This window comes from Alligator sinensis, unplaced genomic scaffold (genome assembly GCF_000455745.1).
Source record: "Alligator sinensis unplaced genomic scaffold, ASM45574v1 scaffold911_1, whole genome shotgun sequence".
NCBI lineage: Eukaryota > Metazoa > Chordata > Crocodylia > Alligatoridae > Alligator > Alligator sinensis.
This window is the reverse complement of record NW_005842978.1, coordinates 263,791-289,120: the sequence shown is the minus strand read 5'-3', so window position 1 is coordinate 289,120 and position 25,330 is coordinate 263,791. Positions and strand designations below refer to the sequence as shown.

Sequence of the window (25,330 nt, the reverse complement as noted above, 5' to 3'; positions counted from 1 at the left end):
TTTCCCTATAGTACATATTCCAGTTGTGTCAAACCTTGGTAGACTGCGAGAGAGTTTTATATTAAAATTTTCATATCAACTAAAGAAAAACAAGTTAGATGATGTTTAGATTTTTTAAACATGAATTAGTCATGTTTCCATTTTTTCTCAGCCCTATATAACTGGATTCATATTAACAGTCTGGCTTTAGAGATGGAAGAAATAGGAAATACTGTAGGAAATACATTCTTGGGAGCACTCTATAAGCTTTCTGTGCTAGTTGTTCTAACATGAACTGGTGATATGATAGCATTGTCTGGTATGTCATGGTGATGACTAGTATAACTATAGCATTGCTGTTCATAAATAATGCAACTATCCTTTACTAATATCAGTGAGGAGCCAGATTTCCTCAGGTGTAAATCAGTGTAGCTCCAATGAGAATAAGTAGGCTATATTGTGACATCATATGTTCTATTTATAGTGAGTATGTCTACATGTAAGACTACACATGTAGTGAAGAAATATGCAAGCAGGTTTGAAAGTAGGTAACTCATTCTGATAAGTCTAGAGAGGTAGTTAGCTGTGTTAGTCTGAAGTGAGGCAGAAGGCAGGGTAGATATGCACCTTATAGATATGTGCTAACTCAGGGCTGTCCAACTGGTGGCTTGCATGCTGCATACAGCCCCTGAGGGGTTAAATTGTGGCCTTTGCGTTCCCATCTGGTTGCTGTTCCCCCTTCTGTACCAGCTGCAGCAGCAGCTAGAGGCTTCAGGCTCCCCATGCATCTGGCTTCCCCTTCAGGCCCCTGCTTCTACCCTAGGGATCAGGGTAGTGCAGCATGGCACAGCCTGAAGTGCCAGGGGAATTTGTAGCCTGGTGGTGCACCAGGATGGGGAGGGAGGTTCACAGTTGGGGACCTAAATGTGAGTTGGAGCTCCCAGGGAGGCAGACATGGGGAGCAGCAGAGGGGCACAGAGAGCAGAGGGGAGGCACAGAGAGCAGTAGTGGGGGGTTATGTGTTGCAGTGGGGAGGTATGGGGAACAGCAGTGGCAGGCCCTATGGTACAATGGGAAGGCAGGGGGGCTCTAAGTGCAGCAGCGGGGCATGCAGTGCAGTGGAGAACAGTAACAGAGGGACACGGGAACTAGTGGGGCAGTGTTTGGTGCAGTGAGGTTGCAGGGTGAGGAGCAGTGATGAGTAGGGATCAGTGGGGCAGCACACAGGTACTACATGCAGTGAGGCAGGGGAGTTTGCAGCTCCTGGGGCCCATGGCCCCCTCTAGTGCAGTTCTCAGCCCCTTAGAAATTGGACTCACTAAATCAGCCCCTCCCGACACATGCACATAAAGGCGTGATGGGTTCTAATATGCCACCAACACAATCATCCCCTCTACTACAACCTTGGGCATCATGGCTGCTGCAGTCTCCTAGTCTCAGGGGTTTCATGCCTCCCAGAGCCTGGGAGATTGCAGCAGCTGTGATCACTGAAGCCTGGGGGTTTCACGTTGGGCATGGTGCACCCCTGAGGCTGGGAGCCCAATCAACTGACAGAGCTCCCTGCTCCAGGGGAGACCCTGCTACATGTGCAAATTTAAACTCATTAGAGATTGTAGAGTCAAAAGGGACCACAAAGGATCGTTGTGTCCGACCCCCTGCCCCAGGCAGAAAAAGGACCGAGGTCAGATGACCCCAGTTAGTTGCCTATCTAGCCTCTCTTGAAGACCTCCAAGTTATGTGATAGTACCACCTATCTTATGTGATAGTACCACCAGATTCTGGCCACCCTTACTGTGAAAAATTTCTTCCTAATGTCTAACCTGAATCTACTTTCCACTAGTTTGTACCCATTATTCCTAGTTACTCTTAGGGGTGCCCTGGTAAATAGTGCATCTCCAACTCTCTGTTGCCCTCCCTTGATAAACTTATGGGCTGCTACAAGGTCTCCCCTCAGACGTCTCTTGTGAAGGCTGAAGAGATCCAGATCTCTCAACCTCCCCTCGTAGGGTTTTGTACAGAGGCCACTAATCATACAAGTGGCCCTCCTCTGGACCATCTCCAGATTCTCCGCGTCCCTCTTGAAGTGCAGCGCCCAGAACTGGACACAGTACTCCATCTGCGGCCTGACTAGTGCTGCATAGAGGGGGAGCATCAGTTCCCTCGATCTGTTGGTCATGCATCTGCTAATGCACGATAAGGTGCAATTGGCTTTGTTGATGGCTTTGCTACACTGCTGGCTCATGTTCATCTTGGAGTCAGCTATGACTCCAAGATCCCTCTCAGCCACTGAGCTACAGAGGAGGTCATCCCCCAACTTACAGGTGTGCTGGGGAGTTCTCCTCCCTAGGTCGAGTACTTTGCATCTTTCTTTGTTGAATTACATCCTGTTTCATTCCGCCCATTGACCCAACCTGTCCAGATCAGCCTGAATCCGCTCCCTGCCCTCCAGTGTGCTGACCTTTCCCCATAACTTGGTGTCATCTGCAAACGTGGACAGGGTGCTCTCCACACCCTCATCCAAATCACTGATGAAGGTATTAAATAACACCGGTCCAAGGACTGACCCCTGAGGGACACCACTGCCCACCTCTTTCCAGGTCAAAATGACCCATCCACCACCACTCTGGGTGTGGTCCCTAAGCCAGGTGGCCACCCACCTGACTGTGTAAGTGGATTCCACAGCCTGCTAGCTGCCTTATGAGAATAGGATGTGAAACAATATCAAAGGCCTTCTTAAAGTCCAAGTAGATGACATCTGCCTCAGCTCCAGTGTCAAGGCAGTATGTTACCTGCTTTGTCAGGTAGAAGGTTTGTCAGGTAGGATCTACCTGTGACAAACCCATGCTGATTACCTTTCAGCAGCATTTTCCCTGCTGGGCCTTCACAAATGCGCTTTTTAATGATTTTTTCCAGTGTTTTCCCAAGGATAGAGGTAAGACTGACTGGCCTAAAGTTACCTGCCTCATCCCTTCTCCCTTTCTTAAAAATGGGCACCATGTTGGCCCTTTGCCAGTCCTCAGGGACCTGGCTGGAGCACCATGAGTGCTCAAACAGCCGTTTATTGTGTGCTAAGTACTTTGCACATGTAGCTGGTCATATAAGGTAATTGCATGATACCTGTAACATGTAGAGGAGGCCTAAGATATATATATAGAAAGAGAGAGAGATGCTTGTCCTCTTACAACATCTGGTGAAGTGAGTTTGAGTTCGCTACAGCTTATGCTCTCTATGCATCTTTTGTAGTTAATCTATAAGGTGCATATCAGTCAGCAGGCAAGGTAGATAAGTCTAGCCATGACTTCATGAAGTCTAGTGTAGTCTTGGGTAAATTAGTTCATGCTGAACTCACTGACAACATGGTGCAGTGAGTTAGACTGCTATCAGTATCTAAGTTAGCTAGTTTCAAGCCAAGTTTAGTGTTTCTAAACTATTCTGCAGTGACTTTGGTGAGTACAGTGTAGATATACCTTATAATTATCTAAGTTGCTCACTCTTGCACGCACCCCAGTTATGACATATATTACTTGACTCAATACTCAGATACCTTAAATTATATTTCATTTATTGGGTCGATGTTTATTTTGAATTGAATTATTTTTTCCCATTAACATTTCTTAACACCTAATGGTTTTATAACATTATGCTTCTGTATAGCTATTTGACTTTAGAACTTTTGGTACTAGCCAAAGATTGCTTTGTGCTGTCACAGAGTACTGCTTCTTCAGATCTTAACACTTGATAGTCTGTATTTATATCTGAACATTTCTGTCTGAAATGGATCAAAATTCAGTTGGTGCTAGAAATCTTAGTTGTTTGCAGGCATACATATTTATGTTATGCTAACAGAGGATCTTGTGTCTATGGCTAAACAGCAAAGTTCCTATAGCTAGTGGAAGAACAACATGTCCAAGGATTGAAATCCAGCAACCTTCCACAGACACTGACAGGTATTTCCATTGGATAGTAGCTGGCATGTACTTGAAGTTGTGACTATTAGATATTGTACCTTTGTATTCCTCTTGTTATGTGCTCAGTGTTTCCAGAAGTAGTGGAAGCCTGATATGGTCACTACCATTGCCATAGAAACCTTTGCATAGTTTACTGGGATTCTTCTCAAATTATACTTTAATTTCTTCATTTCTTTGTTACAAGGACATAATCAATGCCTTTGAAATTTTGAATGAACTATAATTTTAACAGTCCTGCCACTATAACTTGTTTTTTCTATATTGAACCCAGTAACATGAATATTGTACATGGGATGGCAACTAAAAGAGCTTCCAATTGTTTTGGGAAACAAAAGTTATGTGTGTGCTTTTGTTATAAGCTTTCATAACTGCTTACTTTTGTGCAGTGTTTGCCTCCTATAGGACTTTCTGTGTGAATAGGCTTTGATCAATACTGTTTATTCATATGGTGGAGATTCTTTCTTAAGTAACATTAATCCTGAATAAATTAGAAAGAGCAACTTTCTACATTGAGAAAAATACTAACTTTTGGAAATCCCAGGTTATGAGCATGAAACAATATAGATAAATTAGTAGTTAACAAAAGTCATCATAACCCCTTGGATTAGATATTAGTATAAAGAATTTTGAAAAAAAGGGTATCACGAGACTCTCCATGTAGGATCTTGGTCATTCTAATTTTTAGTATTTATTTGAAGTGGGGTTTTTTTGGTATTTTGAGTAGATGTGATATATTTTATTAGACCAACTAAGTAGTTGGGAAAAAGTTCTTAGCATCCTTTCAGGTGCAGTCACCCTTCTTCAGACATAAAGAGTCTCTGCTTTTCTGAGACTCCAAGAAATGAGAGAAGCTAAAGGTGTGGCAGGATGTCAGTTAAAATGTAAATAGGTAGAAATTAGAAAGACAAAAGGTAAAGCAAAGAGGTAAAGCAGAGAGGGGAGGAGGAAGGGGAAGAGAAGGGGAGAAAAAAGGCTAAAGGGAGACATTACAGTAGAATACAAGGTAGCAGAGGCCGTCAGGGGAAAAAAAATTGGAGATCAGGAAAACAGGAATGGGAGAAGCTACAAGTGTAGAAGGATGTAGTGTAAATATAAATAGGTAAAAAGGGGAAACAAAAGGTAAAGTGGGGGTGGGGGGAGAAAGTGACAGAATTATGTGCACATGTCACCCATACATTGATAAGAGAATACAATACCTAATGCAGAGGTCAGCAGCATTTTTAATAGTGACACAAACACCTGCAACCTCAACATGTAAGATGTTGGAGTACTGGGGCGGATAGCAGGGGAACCATGAGGGACCCAATCCTTCTTGTGGCAGCACAGCCCCAGCTCCTTCCCTGAGGCCCATGTGGCAAGTAAAATGCCTGAGCCTGCCATGCTCTGGTACGTATATAGGAGGCAGAAGGCTGGGGGTAAGGGGATGTAGTGCCCCCCAAACGCAGGCAGCCCGGGCTCTGGGAGGGTGCAGCAGGGGGAGGGGGAGGAACATGCATAGACAGTCGAGCAGCCGGAGCCTGCAGGCACCTGGGAAATCAGCCCAGCCCAGCTGTGTGTGGACCAGCACCCAGCTGAGTAGGTAAATGTGTGGATGGGAAGGGGAGTGGGCGGGCAGCTCGAGGCCCCCTGGGGGGGTGAATGGAGCCCCAGGGTGGATCATGGGACACTTGCTGCCTGGGTGGCTTGTCTAAGGGTGCAGGGGGGTTTCTGCCGCTGCTGTCTCCACCCCCAGGGCAGACACAGGGGCACATGCCTCTTCGAGCTGTGCTGTGTGCGGGGTGAAGGCGGCTACTGCTGTGGGCTGTGCTTCGCACCCAGCTGCCAGTCCCCTGGCAACTGCATGATGCCACATGCCTCCCACCACTGGGCAGGCAGCACGGGCAGTGCGCAGGAGGCATATGGCATTGCGCAAGTGCCAGGGCACTGACAGCGGAGGGGCGTGTGCTGTACTTATCCTGGGAGTACCGTGTGGTGTACTTATCCTGGGCAGTGGCAGGAATCCACCCTCTTCTCCTGCCCCCCGCCTCCCCCCCGCTCCCCCGGACAAGCTGCTCAGGCTCCGAGCCTCCCACAACCCACCCTGACCCTGGGGCCCCATTCACCCCTGGCCCTGTTTTTGCCCCACTCCCTCCCTCACCGCAGAGTCCTCAGTCTGTCCCCCATGCCCCTTTCCTATGACAGACTTACTTGCTGGGGTGTGTGCACTTGTGCATGTGCACACCCAGCTCCCCCAAATCATATTTTCTTCCTCCACCTATGGGCACATGTGCTGGAGGTTTCCTATCCCTAACCTAACATGTTTTTTCCTAGAAAAGATAGATTTCATAGACATTAGGGCTGGAAGGGACCTCAGAAGATCATTGAGTCCAGCCCCCTGCCCAAGGGGCAGGAAGTCAGCTGGGGTCATAGGACCCCAGCAAGATAAGCATCCAATTTTCTCTTGAAGGCATTCAATGTAGGTGCTTGAACCACATCTAGTGGCAGGCTATTCCAGACCTTGGGGGCTCGGACAGTGAAGAAATTCTTCCTTATGTCCAGCCTGAAACAGTCTTGCAGGAGTTTATAACCGTTCAACCCTGTCATCACTTGGGGCACTCTGGTGAACAATCCTTCCCCCAGATCCTGGTGAACACCTCGATAAACTTATAGGTGGCCATCAGATCACCCCTGAGCCTGCACTTTTCAAGGCTAAAGAGTCCCATAGAGCTCAGCCTCTTGTCGTAATGTCTGTTTTCCTGACCTCTGATCATGCATGTGGCTCTTCTCTGCACCCTCTCAAGTTTCTCCACATCCTTTTTGAATTGTGGAGCCCAAAACTGGATGCAGTATTCCAGCTGTGGCCTCACCAAGGCTGAGTACAATGGGAGAATGATGTTCCAGGATTTGTTTGGGAAGCATCTATGGATGCAAGCCAGCGTTTTGCTCACTTTACTAGCCACAGCATCACATTGCATTTTTCAGTGTTAAACACCATCAGGTTTTTGTCCACCCATTTCCTGAGCCTGTCAAGATCCGCTTGGATCACCCTCCTGTCCTCAGGTGCAGATGCTTTACCCCAGAGTTTGGTATCATCGGCGAACTTGGCCAGTCTGCTTCTGACTCCAATGTCCACATCATTAATGAAGATGTTGAACAATATGGGTGAAAGGACAGAGCCTTGGGGGACCCCACTGGTCACAGGGCACCATGACAATTAACTTCCATCAACCACCACCCTCTGGGTCTGACCACAGAGCCAATTCCCCAGCCAGTGGATCATGGTGGGCCCGAGGCCACAGTTGGCCAGTTTTGCCAAGAGGTGATTATGGGATACCAGATAGAAGGTTTTTTTGAAGTCAAGATATATGATGTCAATCTCCTCTCCCTTGTCCAGGTGATAAGTCACCTAGTTGTAAAAGGAAATAAGGTTTGTCAAGCAAGACCTACCCACAACAAACCCATGCTGGCTATCCCTCAGGTTGTTGCTGTTGGCCAGTCTGTTAAGAATGGCCTCTTTAATAATCTTTTCCAAGACTTTTCCTGGGGTAGAGGTGAGGCTGATGGGTCTGTAGTTTGCTGGATCCACTTTCCTCCCTTTCTTGAAGATAGGCACCACATTGGCCTTCTTCCAATCTTCGGGCACTTCACCAGAGCACCAGGAGTTCTCAAAGATCCGTGCCAGGGGCTGGGCTTTGATGCTAGCCAGCTCCTTGAGTACCCTGGGGTGTAGATTGTCAGGGTCAGCTGACTTGAAGGTGTCCAGCCTCTCAAGGTGTTCCTTCACAAGGTCAGCATTGATGGAGGGCAGGGAATCTCCCTCACCCAGGTTCCCTGCCCCATAGTGGTCATGGGCGTCCCATGGGACTGATGAAAGACTGACGCAAAGTACCCATTTAATTGGTTGGCTTTTTCCTGGGCATCGATTGTCAGTTGTTCCATCTGGTTTAGCAGGGGTCCAGTGTTGCCCTTGCTTTTCCTCTGGCTCCCCACATATCTAAAAGAGGACTTTTTATTATTCTTGATTCTAGTAGCCAGTTGGAGTTCTGTTGCAGCCTTGGCTTTCCTGGTTCACTCCCTGCAGGTCTGGACCAGTGTGGAATATCCCTCCTTGGAGGTGGATCCCATCCTCCATCCTTTGTAGGCCTTTTTTTAGCTGCAGGAGGTCCACTAGTTCCCTGGAGAGCCAAGAGGGCTGCTGTGCCCTTTTGCTGCCTTGCCTCCGAGGTGGAATAGCATTAGATTGTGCATCGGGGATCACTCCCTTGAGGAGCAACCACTCTTCCTGAACTCCCCTCCACTTGGGGCTGTGGTCCCTTAGGGCCTCACTGACAAGCCTCCCAAGCTGGTCATTCCTGAAGTCGAGGACTTCTGTATTGCTGACTGACTTGCCAGCTTTATGGCAGATGGTGAAAGTGATCAGCTCATGGTCGCTGTCACCCAGCTTCCCTTCGATCATTAGGTCGCTGATTAGGTAATCCCCAGTTGCCAGTACCAGGTTGAGAAGCGCTTTACCTCTCGTTGGCCCATAGACCTCTTGTGTCAGATAGAGGTCATCCACGCATGAGAGGAAGCTTTGCAACCTTTTGGATTTAGCTGAGCACTCTTCCCATGAGATGTCTGGGTAGTTGAAGTCTCCCATGACAACCATGGACCTGGAGCATGCGGCTTCAGCCAATTCCCTGGCGAACTCCTGGTCAAGCTCTTGATTCTGGGTGGGAGGTCTGTAGTAGACTCCCACCATCGTGTCCCCTGTGCCGTGTTCTCCATGGATTTTAACCCAGAGGGTCTCCAGCCGTCCACCCTGGTCGCCAATGTCAGCTAGCAGGGACGCATAGCTCTCCTTGACATAGAGAGCTATGCCACCACCCCTTTTGTCTACTCGATCTCTCCTTTGGATGATGGATGGTGAAGTAGATAATACCAAATGAAGGAGTGGGAGGCCACACTGATATGTCATTAAATTTATAAATAAAAAAATTTGCAAAAATGTTGCTGGCAATGTAAAGGAGTTTCAAATTTACTTTAAGTAAATTTCAAAGTCACTTTAAGTAACTCCATGGGTTTTGGATATGTTGATTTTTTTGACCATTGGAATGGCTTTTAGAGTTCCTACCTAGTAATTTAGGATTACATTTTGAGTGAGATTTTCAACAGCAGTTGAATTTGGGAGAAAAAATCATACTGAAAGTAATTTAAAAGCAGGACTTTTCCTCCTATAAGTAAATCTCTATCAGTATTTAGGACAAGTCTTGGGTTTGTCATCTCATACTATGAGGTGCACAAGCCGTCCCACTTTTATCTATATTGTCTTATTGTTCTACACACATTAAAAAGAAATAGTGAGTGGAGTGATTCCTTAGAAGAGCTCCACCATAAAGGAAAAACCCCCTGAAGATAGTGTCTTTTTAGGAATTATACCAATTATTGGTCTCTCCTTCTGTGCTTCAATGTTATTCGGGGAAGTAGAGACAGGAAGAGAGGCTTAGAAGAAACTGATGGATTCCCCATGTATCTTCTTGCTTAGGTAGGTGACTGCTGAACACATTTCAGGAAAGACCCAGCTAGGGGAAAGTTCAGCTTCAACAACTGCTGGTCAGGAAACCCTGGGGGTAGGAAGAACTGCTGAGGGAAATGAGCTTAACATAGATGTTTGTCAAGTAAGGGCTATGGTAAGGCCTGAATGCCCGTATAGACATATGCTAAGTAATTTAGGTCATGTCTTTGTGCTAAGCTACCATTGTCAGCAGTAGTAGTAGTATGAAACACAATGCAGTGCTTCGAGTGGGCTGCATTTTAAACCAGAATCAATTAAGTCACTTCTGGACACTTCTACATGTGATGCTTAACTTCTCATTAGCATAGTTTACTGCAAAGTAAGCATGTACATCTACATGTATACGTGCTTACTTCACAGTAAATTTCCCTAATACTGAGTAAATTTGCTATGTGCAAATGCAAGTAGCAAATTTACTCGGCATTAGTAACGGCGCTGTTGAGCTCATGTAAACACCTGACCAGGAGCAAAATCTGCTCCCGGTCAGCTGCCCATTAGGGGGTGGGAGATAGTTCCCTGCCCATGGGAGTTGCCTGCTGCCAGGGCAGGCTCCGTCACAGGAGCCCAGGCAGGGCTTATGTCCTCCTTCCCTGGCATCAGGAAGCTCCAAGCCCCCTGATCACAGATCATGATCCTTATCTCCCAGCTCCTGCGTCACCATAATGATTGGGGGTCGGGGGGATGGGAGACCCTTATCTCTGAGCAGCAGCTCCATGACAGCTGTCTGCTGCTGGGAGATGTGTATTTCCTAGCCTGAGCTCCATGGACTTGGGTCTCAGGCTGGGAGACCTTTATCTTCCAGCCTAAGCCCTGTTGTCATGGGGCTCAGGCTGGGAGATCCTTCTCTCCCAGTCTGAGCCCCATGACCATGGAGATCAGGATGGGAGATAAGCATCTCCCAGCAGCAGTCCCACAGTCATGGAGGTGCTACTGGGAGATAAGGGTCTCCCAGCCCAAGCCCCATGACTGTGGAGCCAGCACTGGGAGCTCCCTGCTGGTGGGGGCAGGGGAGCTAGGTGGGGAACAAGCTGCCCAGCCCTTGCCCTGCATGCCTGGGTAGGAAAAATGTCCCCCTGACCCAGCAGCAGGGAACTTTCAGCCCCTGTTCACCACTTTGCAGTCATGTAGCTGGGGCTGGGAAGAAGCTAGGAGCTTGATACTAGCCCCCACTCTGCAATCACAGTTGTGATTGTGGAGCAGGGGCTGGGAGCTCCCTGCACAGGGACAGTTCCCTGCCCAGTCTGGAGCTGGCTGGGACCTGCCCCTGGCTGGGACAGTTCCCAGCCAGCCCCAAGCTGCACGGGGAAGCACGTGCAGCCTGGAGGTGGCTGGGGACTGTTTCAGGCAGTCCCCAGTGAGCTCCAGGCTGCACATGCAGACTTCCTTGTGCAGCCTGGGGTTGGCAAGGAACTGTCCAAGTCAGGGCCAGGTTCCAGCCCCATGTCTGAATTGAGTCATCAAGGCACAGGGCTTGAAAAGAGCTTCAGGAGTGGGGTAGGTGACAGTCCCCTGCACCAATCTGTTGGTGGGCCAGCTAGCAGTGAGCTAGCTGCTAGCTGCCTCACTGGCAGATTGGGACAGGGGGCTGGGACCTGCCCCACCCCTGCAGCTCTTTCCAATTCCCATACCCCTGATTGGGAAGCCAGGGCCAGGAGCTCCCTGTTGCTGGGGCAGGTGGACATTGTCCCTGCCCCAGCATCAGGCAGCCTTCCAGGGCCAGGAGATAGCTGTCTCCTGGCCCACTGCTCTCTGCTAGCTGCTGGGCTAGTTCCTGTTGGTAGCAAGCAGGGGGCCATTGCAGAACTGCAGAGAGCTGGGAGGAAATCTCCCTAATCTCTGCATGTGTAGACACCTACCCAAAAACCCTTACTTTGCGGTAGCTTACTGCTCAGTAAATTTAGGCTGGAGTAAATGCACATGTAGGCGCACCCTCTGTCAGGCTCTGGGGCAGATAATTAGCACTATTTAATGGCAGTGCTGTTGCCACACTTCCTCTTGCTTGCTCTCCTTTTAATATCATGACTCTTCACTTTTGGCTGCCCTTTTGGCCAGCTTCACCAGACGTAGAGTAGCCCTAGCTCCACAACCAGTCCTTTCAGAGGAATGGCACCTAGGGCACAGTAAACGGGACATGTAGCTTTGGAGCCCCTCAAAGTATAGAGGGACTAGAACCCAGTCATCTTACGTCCTACAAAAGGGTTTTTTCCACCAAGCTATTGAACAATATGTGGGCACCAGCACCACCTTCTGCTGTAAGGACTGTGTTTTGTATAATGTGTTCTGTATCAAGCAGTCACTTAGCATCATCTGTCATGATCTTCACATGATCTAAGGAACTGAGGACTCAAGCAGAGTTTACGTGCCTCCCAGCACTGCTTTTTGTGTACCTAGGTGCTTGATCTGGATTGCTCTTGAGCATGCACTGTAGCTGAAGTCTAGGTGCAGAGAGGTCTTTGTAGGATAAAGTGGATGCGCCATAAGAACTGTGTGCTTAAGGCTAAGTACAGACAATCAGAAAGCCTGAGGCTGAATCAATTCAAACTTCACAGATTAGTATAAGGTGCATAGATTGAACCAATAACCAAAACATTCACTTTTGATTCTAGAAATGCAGCCACATGCCTGTGGTGACCCAGACTAGAAGCCAGTATTAGGGAAGCTAGAGCATGCCTCCCTTCTTGGCTGGAGCATACAGCTTGGCCCAAGGCTAGCTTGCCCACCTGTGAGGGATGGTTTGTGGGGGAGGTGCAAAGCATCTTAGGATGCTGGGAGACTGTGAGTTAACTTGAATTTGGAGGGGACCTGGGACAGAAGTTCAATAGACAGATTTAACCTAAATCAGTTAAGTCTGATACTATATCCATCCACGTTTATCTTAAACCAGTTTCAGCCATTTTGAAAGAGGTTTATGTGCATTGAATTTCTGTTGTGTTACAGATTTGAACCGGTTTCTGATTACTTATATGAGTTTTTGTGTAATTTCTGTCCTTAGCCTAAGTGATTTTTAGGGGGATTTTGTAAGGTTGTTTTAAAGACAAGTAGAGAGTGGGGTCATTTTAGATTACTCTTTGTGATTTAGATGCTTATTTTCTGCCTTGATCTTATTTAGTTGCATTAGAGGTCAGTTGAATCTGACCCTATCCTTCACATATTAATCTAGCTGTGTGTAATTAATGCTGTGAGGAAGAACCAAAAAAAGCCTCAGCCAATTTTGGCATCAACTGAAAAAAAACATTTCTTGACACAAGAACTAAGCAACCTGACCCACAGAATCCTAAAAACACAACACTTATATGACAGTTAAAGAGACTGAGGGAAGGGCAGTAAGGCAGATGAAGAGACTCAAGACTCCTGGGCAAGCATTTCAGTGAATTGTGCATGAGGAGGAATACAGGCTAATCAGGTTCAATTAGTGGATGGGTGCTCAGGATGAATCAGCTCCTCAGTCCCTCTGACTGGCCAGTGGGAAGGAGAAACCTTTGACAATTCCTGCATTGCCCAGTGTCACTTCACCCCCCCTCCTTCTCTTGGCTATTCTTCACCCACAGTGCAATCAATTTCCTACTTGAGAAGGTGTACTGGAGAGAATGTGCCTGCCCCCAGTGTGGAAGACAAAAGGATTAGAAAGAGAGAGAACTCAGGCAGAGTGCCCTGGGCTTGCTCTCTTTCTTTGACATGTGCCCATGGCCCTTAGGCATGCACTTTTTTAAATTTCAAATTTGGGGAGGAATTCTTTCCTTAGAATTTGTTTTATGGTCAAAGAAAAGTTGTTTCTTCATCAACATATGGATGCCTGATTCCCTTTCTCACCATTTGTAACATTGAAACCTTCTTAAATGGTTATCTAAGCTAAGTAACATCTATTACAAAGCTAAGGTTGCACTTCTTTGTTTATCCACAATGTTAAAGAAGCGAGACAATGGATGTTTTGGCAGATCAAGCTTCCCACTCAGAAACTGAACTGATAGAGCCAGAAGAAGAATTGAGGTAATCCGTGTAGTTTTGTGCCAAGCTAGTTGTACTTTTCCCCTGATGTTTAGTGTGTTCAGTTTATAATCACCATTATGTGTCTTATTGTAGTGTGTTTGCTTGCTAGGAGCTGTACATGTAGGTTGTTGGTGGTCAGTATTATTCTGAAGGAGTCTGTGGGAATTTCATTTTCTTCTCTAGGAATCCAATTACTACCTCATGGAAGGCATGAACAGACGTTCATTTTAATGACTCTTTTATCAAAGCATGTGGCTAAGTTTTCAGCCCTAGAGAAAACTTTGCTGTCTCAGTACAGTCTTTTAGAAATTTAATGCTGTTAATAACATAAGACTCTTCATAATGAGTTTGCCTCTGGTAGGTCTCTCTCTTTTAATACTAATTAAAACTTGGTTTTTTGTTGCATTTAATCACCATTGACTCATTCTTCTTCTTAACTAATTTCATTGAAAAGTATAGGACTTAGTTGTAGGTAGTGGTTTAAAAATTCCACTTCCGCTTAGGTTAATGCTGTACAATTCTGTGGCAATTTGATAAACTCCATTGTTGCTGGAGGGGTGCCAGTTATAACAGAATAAGCCTAATCAATGTATAAAATTCATTTTTAAAAATTTCTTATTGATAGTTTTATGTATTTAAGGGTACTGTTATCCAAGTTATTCCTCTTTTCCTGTTTAGCTTTTTTTAAATACTGCAAAGTAAGATTATGACATTAAGTGGTGATGGTCAGTTTATGGTATATATCTTATGATGAGTGTGTCTGGGATAATCCAGAAGATCCTTTCTAGTCCTGTTCTTAAAATACAGATGTGCTACATAAACCAAGTAAATATTTAAGTAGAAATTAACTTAAGTCCTTCTAACAATTTTATTCTGTATCTTAATGGAATGACTTGTTTTTAAACCTCCTTTTAACCTTGGCCAATCCTCTTTGTGTCAATTCTCCATTTTTTCCTCCTTCCATCGTTATGTTGGTGCCATAATTTAGGTTAAAAGAAGGGAAAATATTTTACAGAAAATCTTCAGGTTTACTTTGAATCAGTGTATTTTTGTTAACTAAACTTTCTGCTGTTTTATTCCAAGAGCCAAATATTTTATAGCCTAGGATTCCTCAGTATTTCTAACAGCACAAATGTTAGAAATAAATTCATTCTCACCCTGTACTATTTGGGCTGTACACCTCTTCATCAACCAGAAATTTGACTGCTTCAATTGTATGAAGCCATCCTTGGTTCATGGCCTATATCCTTGACCTTTTTGATGAAGTTAACTATTACAGCTGATATCAATAGACTATAATTAAAATGTATTGAGGTTGTCATAATTTACTGTGGGTCTTATTCTGTAAACCTTTGCTTAAGCGAGTAGTACTATTTAATGTAGTCCATAAGAGCTACTGAACTACTCATATGAGTGAGAATTCAGAATCAGGCATTTTATTAACTTTAACTAGGATTAATCTGTAATCAAATTTATATTTTTGTTAGAGAATTGGTGCGCTGATTAAGATAACAATACTTTTTTTTAACCAAAAATTGCACTATAACAGCATGTATGGTCATTATTGAGACATTGAAAATATTTCAGCCCATTTATCAATAGTTTGAATCTGTATGTTATCAAGAAGCGAACTCAGAAACATTGTTCAAAATGTATTTAACAATGATTTTTCTCCAAACCAGTACCCATAATGCAGCGTATTTTATAACTAATAGAAAAGCTAAAGGTCAACTGAGATGCTTTTTGACTAACATTACAGGAATTGTGAAGCAGCAGATAGACAGCCATATCAAAGATCCAGATCAACAGAACAACGTCCTGTATTAGAGCGGACCAACTCCCGCTCCCGATCCACAGAGCGTCCTGACTCAAACCTCATGAGGTCGATGCCTTCATTAATGACTGGAAGATCAGCCCCTCCTTCACCTGCCTTATCGAGGTGAAACAGACAAATCAATCAGACTAATCCCCTTCTGCCCCACCAACTCACCATTTTATTTTCCCAGTAGCTAATTGGTATCGCCTTCCATCCTTGGCTGATCACAAGTAGCAGTAGATACTAACCCTGTCAGTGCCAACACACTATTTATATTCAGCTGTGGATATAATGGTGTGGCTGCCATTGTAATTTGTTTACTAACAGTATTTAACTACATTTGTTTTGTGATTTCTCATTTATCAGGAATCCTGGGTGGTTTCCCACATAAAGCACTTCATAACTATCATATTCTTCTCTTACAGAATGAAAAATTGTTTGTGTCCATTAGACATCGCTTATGGAACAACCATCATAACATTAAATGAAACTATTTTTTTTAAAAAAAGTTTCTTTAAATGGATTGTACTAACTTTGTGTTAACCACCATTTTCTCTGACTACATTTTACTGTGCCATAGTCTGTTTTGTTTCTGTTTTGAGTACAACAATATATTTTTATTGATGAAGTTTGTAATAATTTCTGTAAATTAACATTAGTAAAAGTAAAGATTATACAGATATATATATGGAGTTAATTTGGTTGAGTAGGAAGTTGAATTAAACTTATTCTAGTACTATGAAATGTGTGCTTTTTTGTTTTCTGAAAGTGAATTATATTCAGGCCCTAATCCTGATGTCATTCCTCTATTTTTGTTATTTCATTTTTGCCTAGTCAGGCCCCAGGAATTCATTGTTTATTCAGTAGGAGCTTACCTGAGTGTAAACTGAGTAAAAATATTACAATTTGGCTTATAGATGGTTTTGTTCATATGTGTGCAATATATTCATGTATGCATGAATATTCACATGAAGACAATATGCAGATTTAGCTATATATACATCTATCTTATTGATGTTGAGTTTTATTTTGGCATTTTTTCAAACATAAATTTCTCTTTTTAATCAGGTCTTTCTATGAAAAAGACAGCAGTTTCACTACAGTATCACAAGCGCACCAAAAACAATCTTATTTTTATCAGCTGTCATGGGTATCTAACAATGAATGTGGCTTTTAATGGCCATGGTTTGTTTTGATGTGTGTCCTGTAGGTCACATCCCCGAACTGGGTCTGTCCAAACAAGCCCATCAAGCACTCCAGTAGCAGGACGAAGGGGCAGGCAGTTACCCCAGCTCCCACCGAAAGGGACAATGGAGAGAAGTAAGTGTGTTTTTGTTTAACGTGACTTCAGAATTGCTAGGGGAGTTCAAAAATGAAGGAAGGATTGGTTATGATTTACTATTGAGGGAATAGAACTTAAAATTCTTCTTTGGATCATTTCAGGATTTCCAGTTGTTTTGTATTTTATATTGTCATTTGATACTTTCAGTCTGTTTCATCATCTCTTATTGTCTTAAATGATGCTAATATATATCATCAAAGCAACACAATAAACAGAGACCAAAATGTACTATGTACTGAATCAATCCTGTTCCTACTCTATTAATTTCAGTATGAGCCAGAGAAAGTCCTATACATATTGTTTAGCATTTTATTAATAAAATTCTCACTATACTGGAAGTTAACAGCATAGCAGAATCTTTTGCAGGGTCAGGATCAATGTGTGTTAGCTGATAAGTCAAAAGCATGCGCACAGTAAATAAAAATCACCCAAAATACAGGGTGATTATCAGATGCACAAATATGGTGATGCCTCTTGAAATAATAAGGAACAACTAAAAAAGGTAATAAAAAAAAACGTCAGCAAGATATTTGGTGATGCACATTGGACTGAACCTGTCATTGCTTTTATTTTCAATGCTTCATGAAAACCTTGTTCAGTTAGGGGGAAAAATATTGCAGTGTCTTATAAATCATAGAAATATTTTTTATTTGCCATCAAATGTGATTTCAGCTTTTCTATTTATAGTACCTAAATGTGCTTTGCAAAACCCACCAATGACCATATACACTGGTTTTTTTCATACAAAGATGCATATTGTACCTTTTATAAAATTTCAGTTGTTTTTAACCGCTGTGCTTTGGTTCCCTTTTTTGTTTTATTTTTATTTTCCCTAGACAATGGAGACAAGGAGATAGAACCTTTTGAAGGTCTGTACATAAAGGAGGGTTTGTTTTCTGCTTGAAAGTCTTTTTGGGAGGCTGTATAAGCAAAAAATAAATCCAACTGCAATTGATGTTGCTTGGTTGCATAGACTTGTTTTAGATCAGCAGAAGGATTTTTGTGATAATTGTCCAATCACAGTTTTCCCAGTTTTGTATTAAACAAATTTTACAGTGGTTTCTCCTAAAAACTTACAACTTTGCTTTAGAAAACAATACCTAGATATGGTCCTAACTCAACAAGATACATATATACCTGACTTTAAGCTCATGAGTAGATACACTGAAATATGAGAGGACTTAAATACATGGACTCGTACCTTACTGAATCAGGGGTAATATATTACGGTATATTATGATATACTGTACTATATTGTAATAGAGAGCTCTCCATATTCTACTAAATTAGCCCCTAATCCTGCACAAATTTACATATGTGTATGTTTACTTCTGTTAGTTGTCCCACTGAAGGCAACTTGACAACTCACGTACATGATGTTAAATGTAAAGGGCCAAATCCCATTAGGCACCTAAGTGGCACTTTGACATCTAAGTATCTAAAGTTCAATCTACTCCACCCTGCTTGAGTCCCCGAAAAACTGTTAATATGAAAGCTCCTTCTTCTCTTCACTGTTTGTTTGTTTTGACTTAGCGTAAGGGCTAAGATGAAGGTGTGTTCCAAAGTGAATGTGTTAAGGTTTCATCAAGGAATTGAACAGACTGGAATAGGATCTCACTTAGAGACCTTAATGACTGATGCACTAGCACTTCGGTTAAGTATCTATATTACTGCTTTCATGATCAAGAATTTCTGCACATATATAAATTTAAGCACTTTGAGTAATCCTTTTAACTTCAGTGTGGTGACTCAGTGTGCTTTATGATATGCATATATGTAAGGATGTTAGGCATACATGTAAGTTTTTACAAGATGCCTTATTGTTTGCTGCAAAGAGCAACACAACATTATTTTGTTGTCTAAAGCAATTGCTGAGCTTTTTGTCACACCCACTGGTGCTGGAAGTAAATAATTCTTGAATCAGGGTAGATGTGTTTTAAAAACTTTTTTTTTTTTTTTGAGAATTAATCTCAAATGCAAATGTGATAAAAAAAATGAATACCAATTTCATTAACCCCATCTAAGTTCCTTCATGATGAACTAAAAGATATCAATTGCAGTCCTTGTTTATGTCACTGAAGGTTTATATGTAGTATTACTGTACCTGTCTCATCAGATTTTTTATTTAGTGCTTATGGTCCTTATATCAATTTTGGAATTAGAATTTCATTAATAAAGAAAACGGTGTTTTCTGGGATCATCTTCCTATTATGCACTTTTCTACATCGAGTTTTGTGTTGTGTAAGTGCTTATATTAAATGTAATCTGGACATGCCAGGAGATAATCCAGTATACTAACATAGGCTAAGTACAGACATTCAAAAAGCTTGAGGTGGAATGAATTTAAGTTACACTGTTTTCTGTAAGTGTCATAGGTTAGATCAGTAGTGAACAGGATGCACATTCATCCTTTGGTGGGGGGGCACACAGGCTGCCTGCGCTAGCCAAGGCCAGCAGGTTGGGGGCACTCCTGCAGACCTCCCAGCAGGCCCTGCAGGCTCCCTGGGCTGCCAGAGACTACTGGGCACAGCTAAACAGCCAGGCCACCATTGATTGGCTGCTGAGAATGGGTGAGCATTTCCCCCTCCTCCTGCTGCATTGCCTATCAACCACAGGCATCTGTCAGCTGCAGGCTTGCAGCATGGGGGAGGGGAGGAGGGAGGCATTAGTGTCCCTGCATGAACCCCATCACAAAGCACCCCACAATGTACACACAGACCTGACACTAAGTCCAGGAGAGCCCCTGAGAGCAGGCGCAGACCCGTGAGGCTACTAGGCATGGGCAAGCAATTCCTCCCCCCTGCCACCCACCCCCTCACCACTGCACTACCTGCCTGCAAAATGACATGGCAGAGGGAGGGGGAATGCTTGCCTGTGCCCAATTGTCTGCTCAGGCTCCATGGGGTCATGCCCACTCACGGGGGTTCTCCTGGGCTCAATGTCAGGTCTGCATTTACATTGGGGGTACTTTGTGATGGGGGGGCTAGTACTAGTGTGCCTCCCGGCGGGGGGCGGGGAATAGCAGGGGTCCACAAAGGAGCTTGGGAAGCCAGTGGACAGTGATGTAACTTGAATAGATAGGGAAACTGGGAGTGAAGTTCGATGCACTGGTCGCTCTAACCTAAATTGATTCAGTTTGAGTGCACATCAATCCAGGTCTATTTTACACCAGGGTCTGCCATTTTTAGACCAGGCTACGTGCACCAAACTTCTGTTCTATTATGGGTTTAGACTGGTTTCCAATAACTTAGACCGGTAAAAGTGTAATGTCTGTACCTGGCCATAACGTTTGTTGCCATTGTTCACTATGCTTATGCATTTTATTATTTTCCCCTACCTTATGTGTGTCTTACCTGTTTAGATTGTAAGTCCTTCGGGGCAGTGATTGTTTCTTGTTTCATGTTTGTACAGTGCCTAACATGATGGAGCCCTGCTCTTAGTCATCTCCATGAAAATCATTATAAATATTTGTAAAATATTGTATTTAGGAGAAATCTAGATTTTGTAAATGTGGTAAGTACTGTTGTTACATGAGAAGTGACATTGTTGGCATAAAAACTTAAAGAGCTGTTTGATTACTACACAGGAAGCTACAAAGTAGATTTTCAGAAAATCTGGTTTCCAGAAAGCTGTAAAATGCATAGATATCAGATTTTACAATGCAAGCAAAGTATGATTACATGTTCAAGTCAGAATGGCTAAACCTATAGCACCTTAAGTTTTGTGCATATTTTCTTTTTTGTAATTTGTGAAGAAAAAGTATAATATTATTAAAAGAAATCCATAGAATAAATATAAAGGTATTCATTTTATAAACTGTAATTCATATTTCATAATGTTCAGCCATGGAATCTTAGACTCAATCTTCTATATAGTTTTCTTTTATATGTCATGAGTAGCTGACGTTCTATTCATGAACCAAGTACGTCCATTGGTTGGCTCATTCTGTTCTTCTTTGGGGTGGCCACTGCTTGTTCAGAGGCCACACTCTTGACAAATTACAGTGAGTGGTAAGTAAGCTCTGCCAATGACTCAGCAAAGGTGCATTTTCTGTATTGTCATTCTTTGTGACTGGACTGGAGAGGAAGATTGCATTCTCCAAAATATTGTATGCATTTGTAATTATAAGTATAAAAGGGGCTGGTGGTATCTGCATCAACTTAACTTAAAACTAGTGGAACCTTAAATATCAACTAAAGTCAACAAGTTACTTAATTAACATAACTGAACAGAAAATTGAGGTAAGAGAACAAGATTAAAGAAAAATAGAAAATAATGCCTGAAACTGGATGGGCATTCCATGGATTATTATTTAACTTTATTGTGAAAGTGCTATAAAGCAGAGTCAAGGCTCGGAAATTTGTGTTAAGGACTGTACTGACCTCTAGGAAAATACCATCCTGCATTTACCCTGTAACCATTGTAGATACTTTGCTATTCAGGGCTATTCAGAATGCACAAAGGTAGACACATTCATAAATTTTGGTAGGATTGATCAGTGTGGGTTATTATCCCTATAGGAGCCCCACTGAAATAAGTTGCCCAACTGGGGGGAAAAGGAAGAGTCCCTCAGGTAGCTATCCAGACAAGTTACATATTTTTGATAAAAAAGCAATTCCTTAGATTTATCTCAAGCAAAAATGCAGTTTAATAGAAGAAACTTAGATCTTTCTTTTTTGTCTTACAATTACACTGTTTTCATTAGGTATAAAATAAAACCACCCTAAGAAGAACTACAGTTATAGACTCTTTAGTTTGAACTTATTTTCTTTCCTGAGAGGGTAGATTATCTCCGTCATATTACTGTATATGACTCAGTAGCAATTCTGTCATTTTAGCTGTTGGTTGGACTAAGATGACCAGAAATTCTAAAGCCAATGGGGCAGACAAGGGCCAGTCTCTCGCCTTTCCATCCTACTGGATCTTACTTAGGAAAAGTATTGTTTTCTGTGTAGCCTGGTTGTCACCTGGCTGGGGTCACCTGACCCCCAGTTATCTTTCCTGCTTGGTGCAGGGGGTTGGACCTGATGATCTTCCAAGGTCTCTTCCGGCCTTACAACCTGTGAATCTGTGAATGTCATAGCCCAAACGGTGATTGCAGAAGTGCTAGGAAGCTGTAACAGGAGGAGATTACTGATAAACATATAGACCCCATGGATCCTAAGGTATCCATCAAGTTGGGGGTGGGGAGTGTTAATTTTTCTGTGGCTGTGGTCATATCCCGCAAAGCAGACAATGAAATGGAGTATACCCAAAGTATACTCCTCACTGCATGTTTTTTGGTGGGGCTTCTTCCCCTTCAGCCAAATTCCACAGCTTCTTTTTTTCTTTTTAAAGAAAAAGACATTCTGGCCCAGAGTTACTTCTTAAACTGATTTTAAGAGCTGCTAATGTAAATTCAATCTTTTAAAATAGAAAGACTTAAGGTAATAAGTACTTTAATTTCTACTCACTCAATATGGCCTATTTCAGTACCCACACATATTGTAATTATCTATTTAGTTAGGACAACATCCACAGTACTATAGGCATCTTAGTCATTCAGGATGGAATTGCTGCTGCTGCTGAGAACTCCATAATCAGAGAAAGAAACAAAAATTAGAAACAAGGGAGCAGCAAGTTAGGACTTCTTCATGCAAGCCATTTAGATTTATTCTAAGTGGCAAGTTAATAGTGGTCTTTAAAGAAGGACTTAAATGTGAATGGGAAGGAGACAAACTGTCTCATGTCCAAAGAAAAATACCATACTAGAAGTTCTAGGGTTCTAATGGAAAGCAAAGGAGCTGTTTGTAAGCATACATGTCTGCAGCACCATACACCGCACATTGAGTTGTTCACCATACTGCAAGGGAGCAGTGCAGAAGGTCAAAAAAACCCATGGAGAAAAAAAGTGAAGCAGCACATGTATGGGCAGCATGCACTGCTCAAAAGTAGAGCTGGGTCGCCCAGAGCCACACTGTGGCTGCCAGCCAGGCTCCGCACAGCAGACTCATGGAGCCATGTTGCGGCTAGCCCCAGCCTCCCCTTCTGCCCCTGGGGTAACTTGCTGCGTGCCAGAGCATGCATGGCATGGGTGTTTCCTGGGGACAACTAGCGGCAGCACAAGGTGCACCACTGCTAGTTGTCCCTGGGGAACCAAATGTTCACACCACATGTGGACGTGGTCTATAGGTGATATCTATCCAGCTTTAATTTGAAAATGTAGTAGGGCTCTGAGGTTCCTTTAGTTTTAGTCTAGTCCTCAGAATTGTGCCATGATTACAACGGGTTGCCCTCTAACAGGAAGCTTTGATGCAAATGCCTGGAGGTAACTTCCTTAGGACAGTTGCACACAAATAGAGAGTCTGAAGAAACTACTTGGCCCAAGTTAAAAAATATCCTGGATTGGAACCATAGTAAAAATTTCCAGATTTGGGCAAATATGTGTTGATTCAAGAGATTATGTTACGAGGTTGCAGTTTTTTATTTCCTTGGGGAGGCTGGCATCAGGCAGGTTTGCTATGGCCTAAGTAAATGTTGCTTTTACATAGTGCTGCCTCTGGGCCTCTGCCAGGGTCCATTCTAGCAGTTGGGGTTTTCATAAGCAGAAAGCCATACCGATTTTTTTTGTTGCCCTATACTATAAACTGGAGAAAATCAATGGCTGACTAAATCTACCATGTTTACAACCTCTTCATGCTAATCAACCAGTATGCTGAAAGTATGCTGAGTATGCTGAAACATACCAGGCTGCTCTGTGTAGGTTTTTAACTGAAGCAGAAGCAGGTTAGTTATATTCTTCTAATGCTGTAGGCAGTATAATTTGCACTGACTCAGCACTCCTAATTGGCTGCTGGTTGGGGAGTTTGTGTGCAAGAAATAGCTTGGTATGCTTGAGCAGATTGCTGCCTGGTATGGTAAATCTGTGGTGCTGACATGCCCTACAGGTGTGTTTCCACCAGACTTATTAACTCAGTATAGCTAACACAGCTATATTGTTTCTAGTATTGCAGGTAATTTTTTCAGAGCTATCCTGTGTATCTCCGCATGGCACTGCATTGTTTAGACAGGGTGCGCCCTAAATATCTGACTTTGGAAAAGTGGATATTTTTGGTTTTATTTATATAATTTTCAAAGTCATTTTCAGGGTGGAATGTAGAAAAACACTTTCCTTCCTTCCTTCCTTCATCTGTTATATATATTTTTACTGGTTAGAGACATGAATGATGTTTTCCATTTACTTTGTTTTTTAAATATCTTTATGTAATTTTAGAGCTGGAGATTTTGCCTTATATATTTAACCCCGTATTTTTCCTGAGTTTTAGCTATATGAACCCTTTTAGTGTTAAATAGCATCTGTTGTTTGCACTGAATTGGAAATAGACCTCCTAAATTTTTGTGTGAATATTAGAGCTGAAGAAAGCATATTAACATTAGGATATTTAGATATTGTGAGAGTTACGTAAGAAAAAGAAAAGGTTTTTCATTATACATGGCTACAATGCTTTCCTTGATTCTAATTGGTACCGGCTAAGTTCACTAACTACTTTTGAACACCAGCCTTCCCAGTCTCCTACATGTTAGTCTTACATAGTATACTCAGTGTTAGCAGTAAGGCTTCCAATTTTGAACTAGTTTTAAGTAGTAACTACATTGTGTATGTTCTCTGCCTTGGGCTATTTTTTTTTCATTTTTAGTGAAAGTAGTTCAGCCATTTCTGATAATGAGATGAGTAAAAAATAAGTAGTTTGTCAGCTAGTAAAATGTTTTCAAACTGTTTCTGTGTAGAGCTCTAGAAATTCTAGAAGTTGTAGGAAGACAGTCCTGGACTCAAAATCTTTTGAAGTTTTTAGAAAAATCTACTCTCAGATTCATACAAGATGTGAGCATTCACACGTGCTCAAAATTGCTTGTCAGAAAGAAGCTGCTGACATTTTTGAATGTTCCGGTTACATTCTGTCTTCTTCATTAGTTCTTTACATGCTGTCTCTGGATTAAGGAAACTGAATTCTCTCAGTGTTAAGCACAGATCAAAAACTCCAAACAAGAGATGCAGTGCTTGTAGGTATTTCTCTGGCTTAGAGAAAGGTGCACTAGATTGGGAACCTAGAAGAGTTTCAGTTTTTCCATTGTTTGAAATTATTTCTTGTCATTTTACAGACTTCATTACTGTGTAAAGATTTAGACTTCTCCTTTAACAATATCAGATCTGCATTTTACACAAAGGGCAACAGAGATTGCCCGGAGTCGGTTCTGGTGGAAACAGGACCAGCATACAGGACAGAGCTTCACTGACTTTAGGAGTGAATATACTGAATATTAATAGCACAGCCACTGAACAATCCCCAGTAGTTAGGAACTGAACTCTGGATTTCTAATTCCAAACTTTCTTTTTCTGTTGAGCAAATATTTATATAGGATGCTGATACTAAGTGTGTTGCATCCCACGGTGTGGTTTGTGAATCCTTTAACTCAGTATACACAGTTCTACTGTGCATTTAAAGGTGCAGGTTTCTAATTCTGTTAATGACCGGTACTGGAAGCAAGGCATTAATATGTTTTAATATATTACATTTTCTGGGATTGTCTTCATTTGCTCTTAAAAACACTGGGAAATTACATATGAAAAATCAACTTTAAAAGAACATTAAGGTTAAGTAAAGAGCATAGAAGTTAGGAAACAGAAGTGGTAAACTTGTCTATTCTCCTTTCATTTGTCTTGCTTG

General features: G+C 42.7%; 1 protein-coding gene across 1 annotated transcript in view; it reads left to right on the top strand.

Moving 5' to 3' along the window:
* The window catches only part of RIMS2 (regulating synaptic membrane exocytosis 2), a 417,536-nt gene that overhangs the window by 152,819 nt on the left and 239,387 nt on the right, over positions 1-25,330 (top strand). The window contains exons 18-19 of the mRNA XM_025192862.1: positions 15,227-15,406; positions 16,494-16,603. Of these exons, the coding sequence (XP_025048647.1) occupies positions 15,227-15,406; positions 16,494-16,603 (290 nt within the window). The remainder of the gene's footprint in view (positions 1-15,226; positions 15,407-16,493; positions 16,604-25,330) is intronic.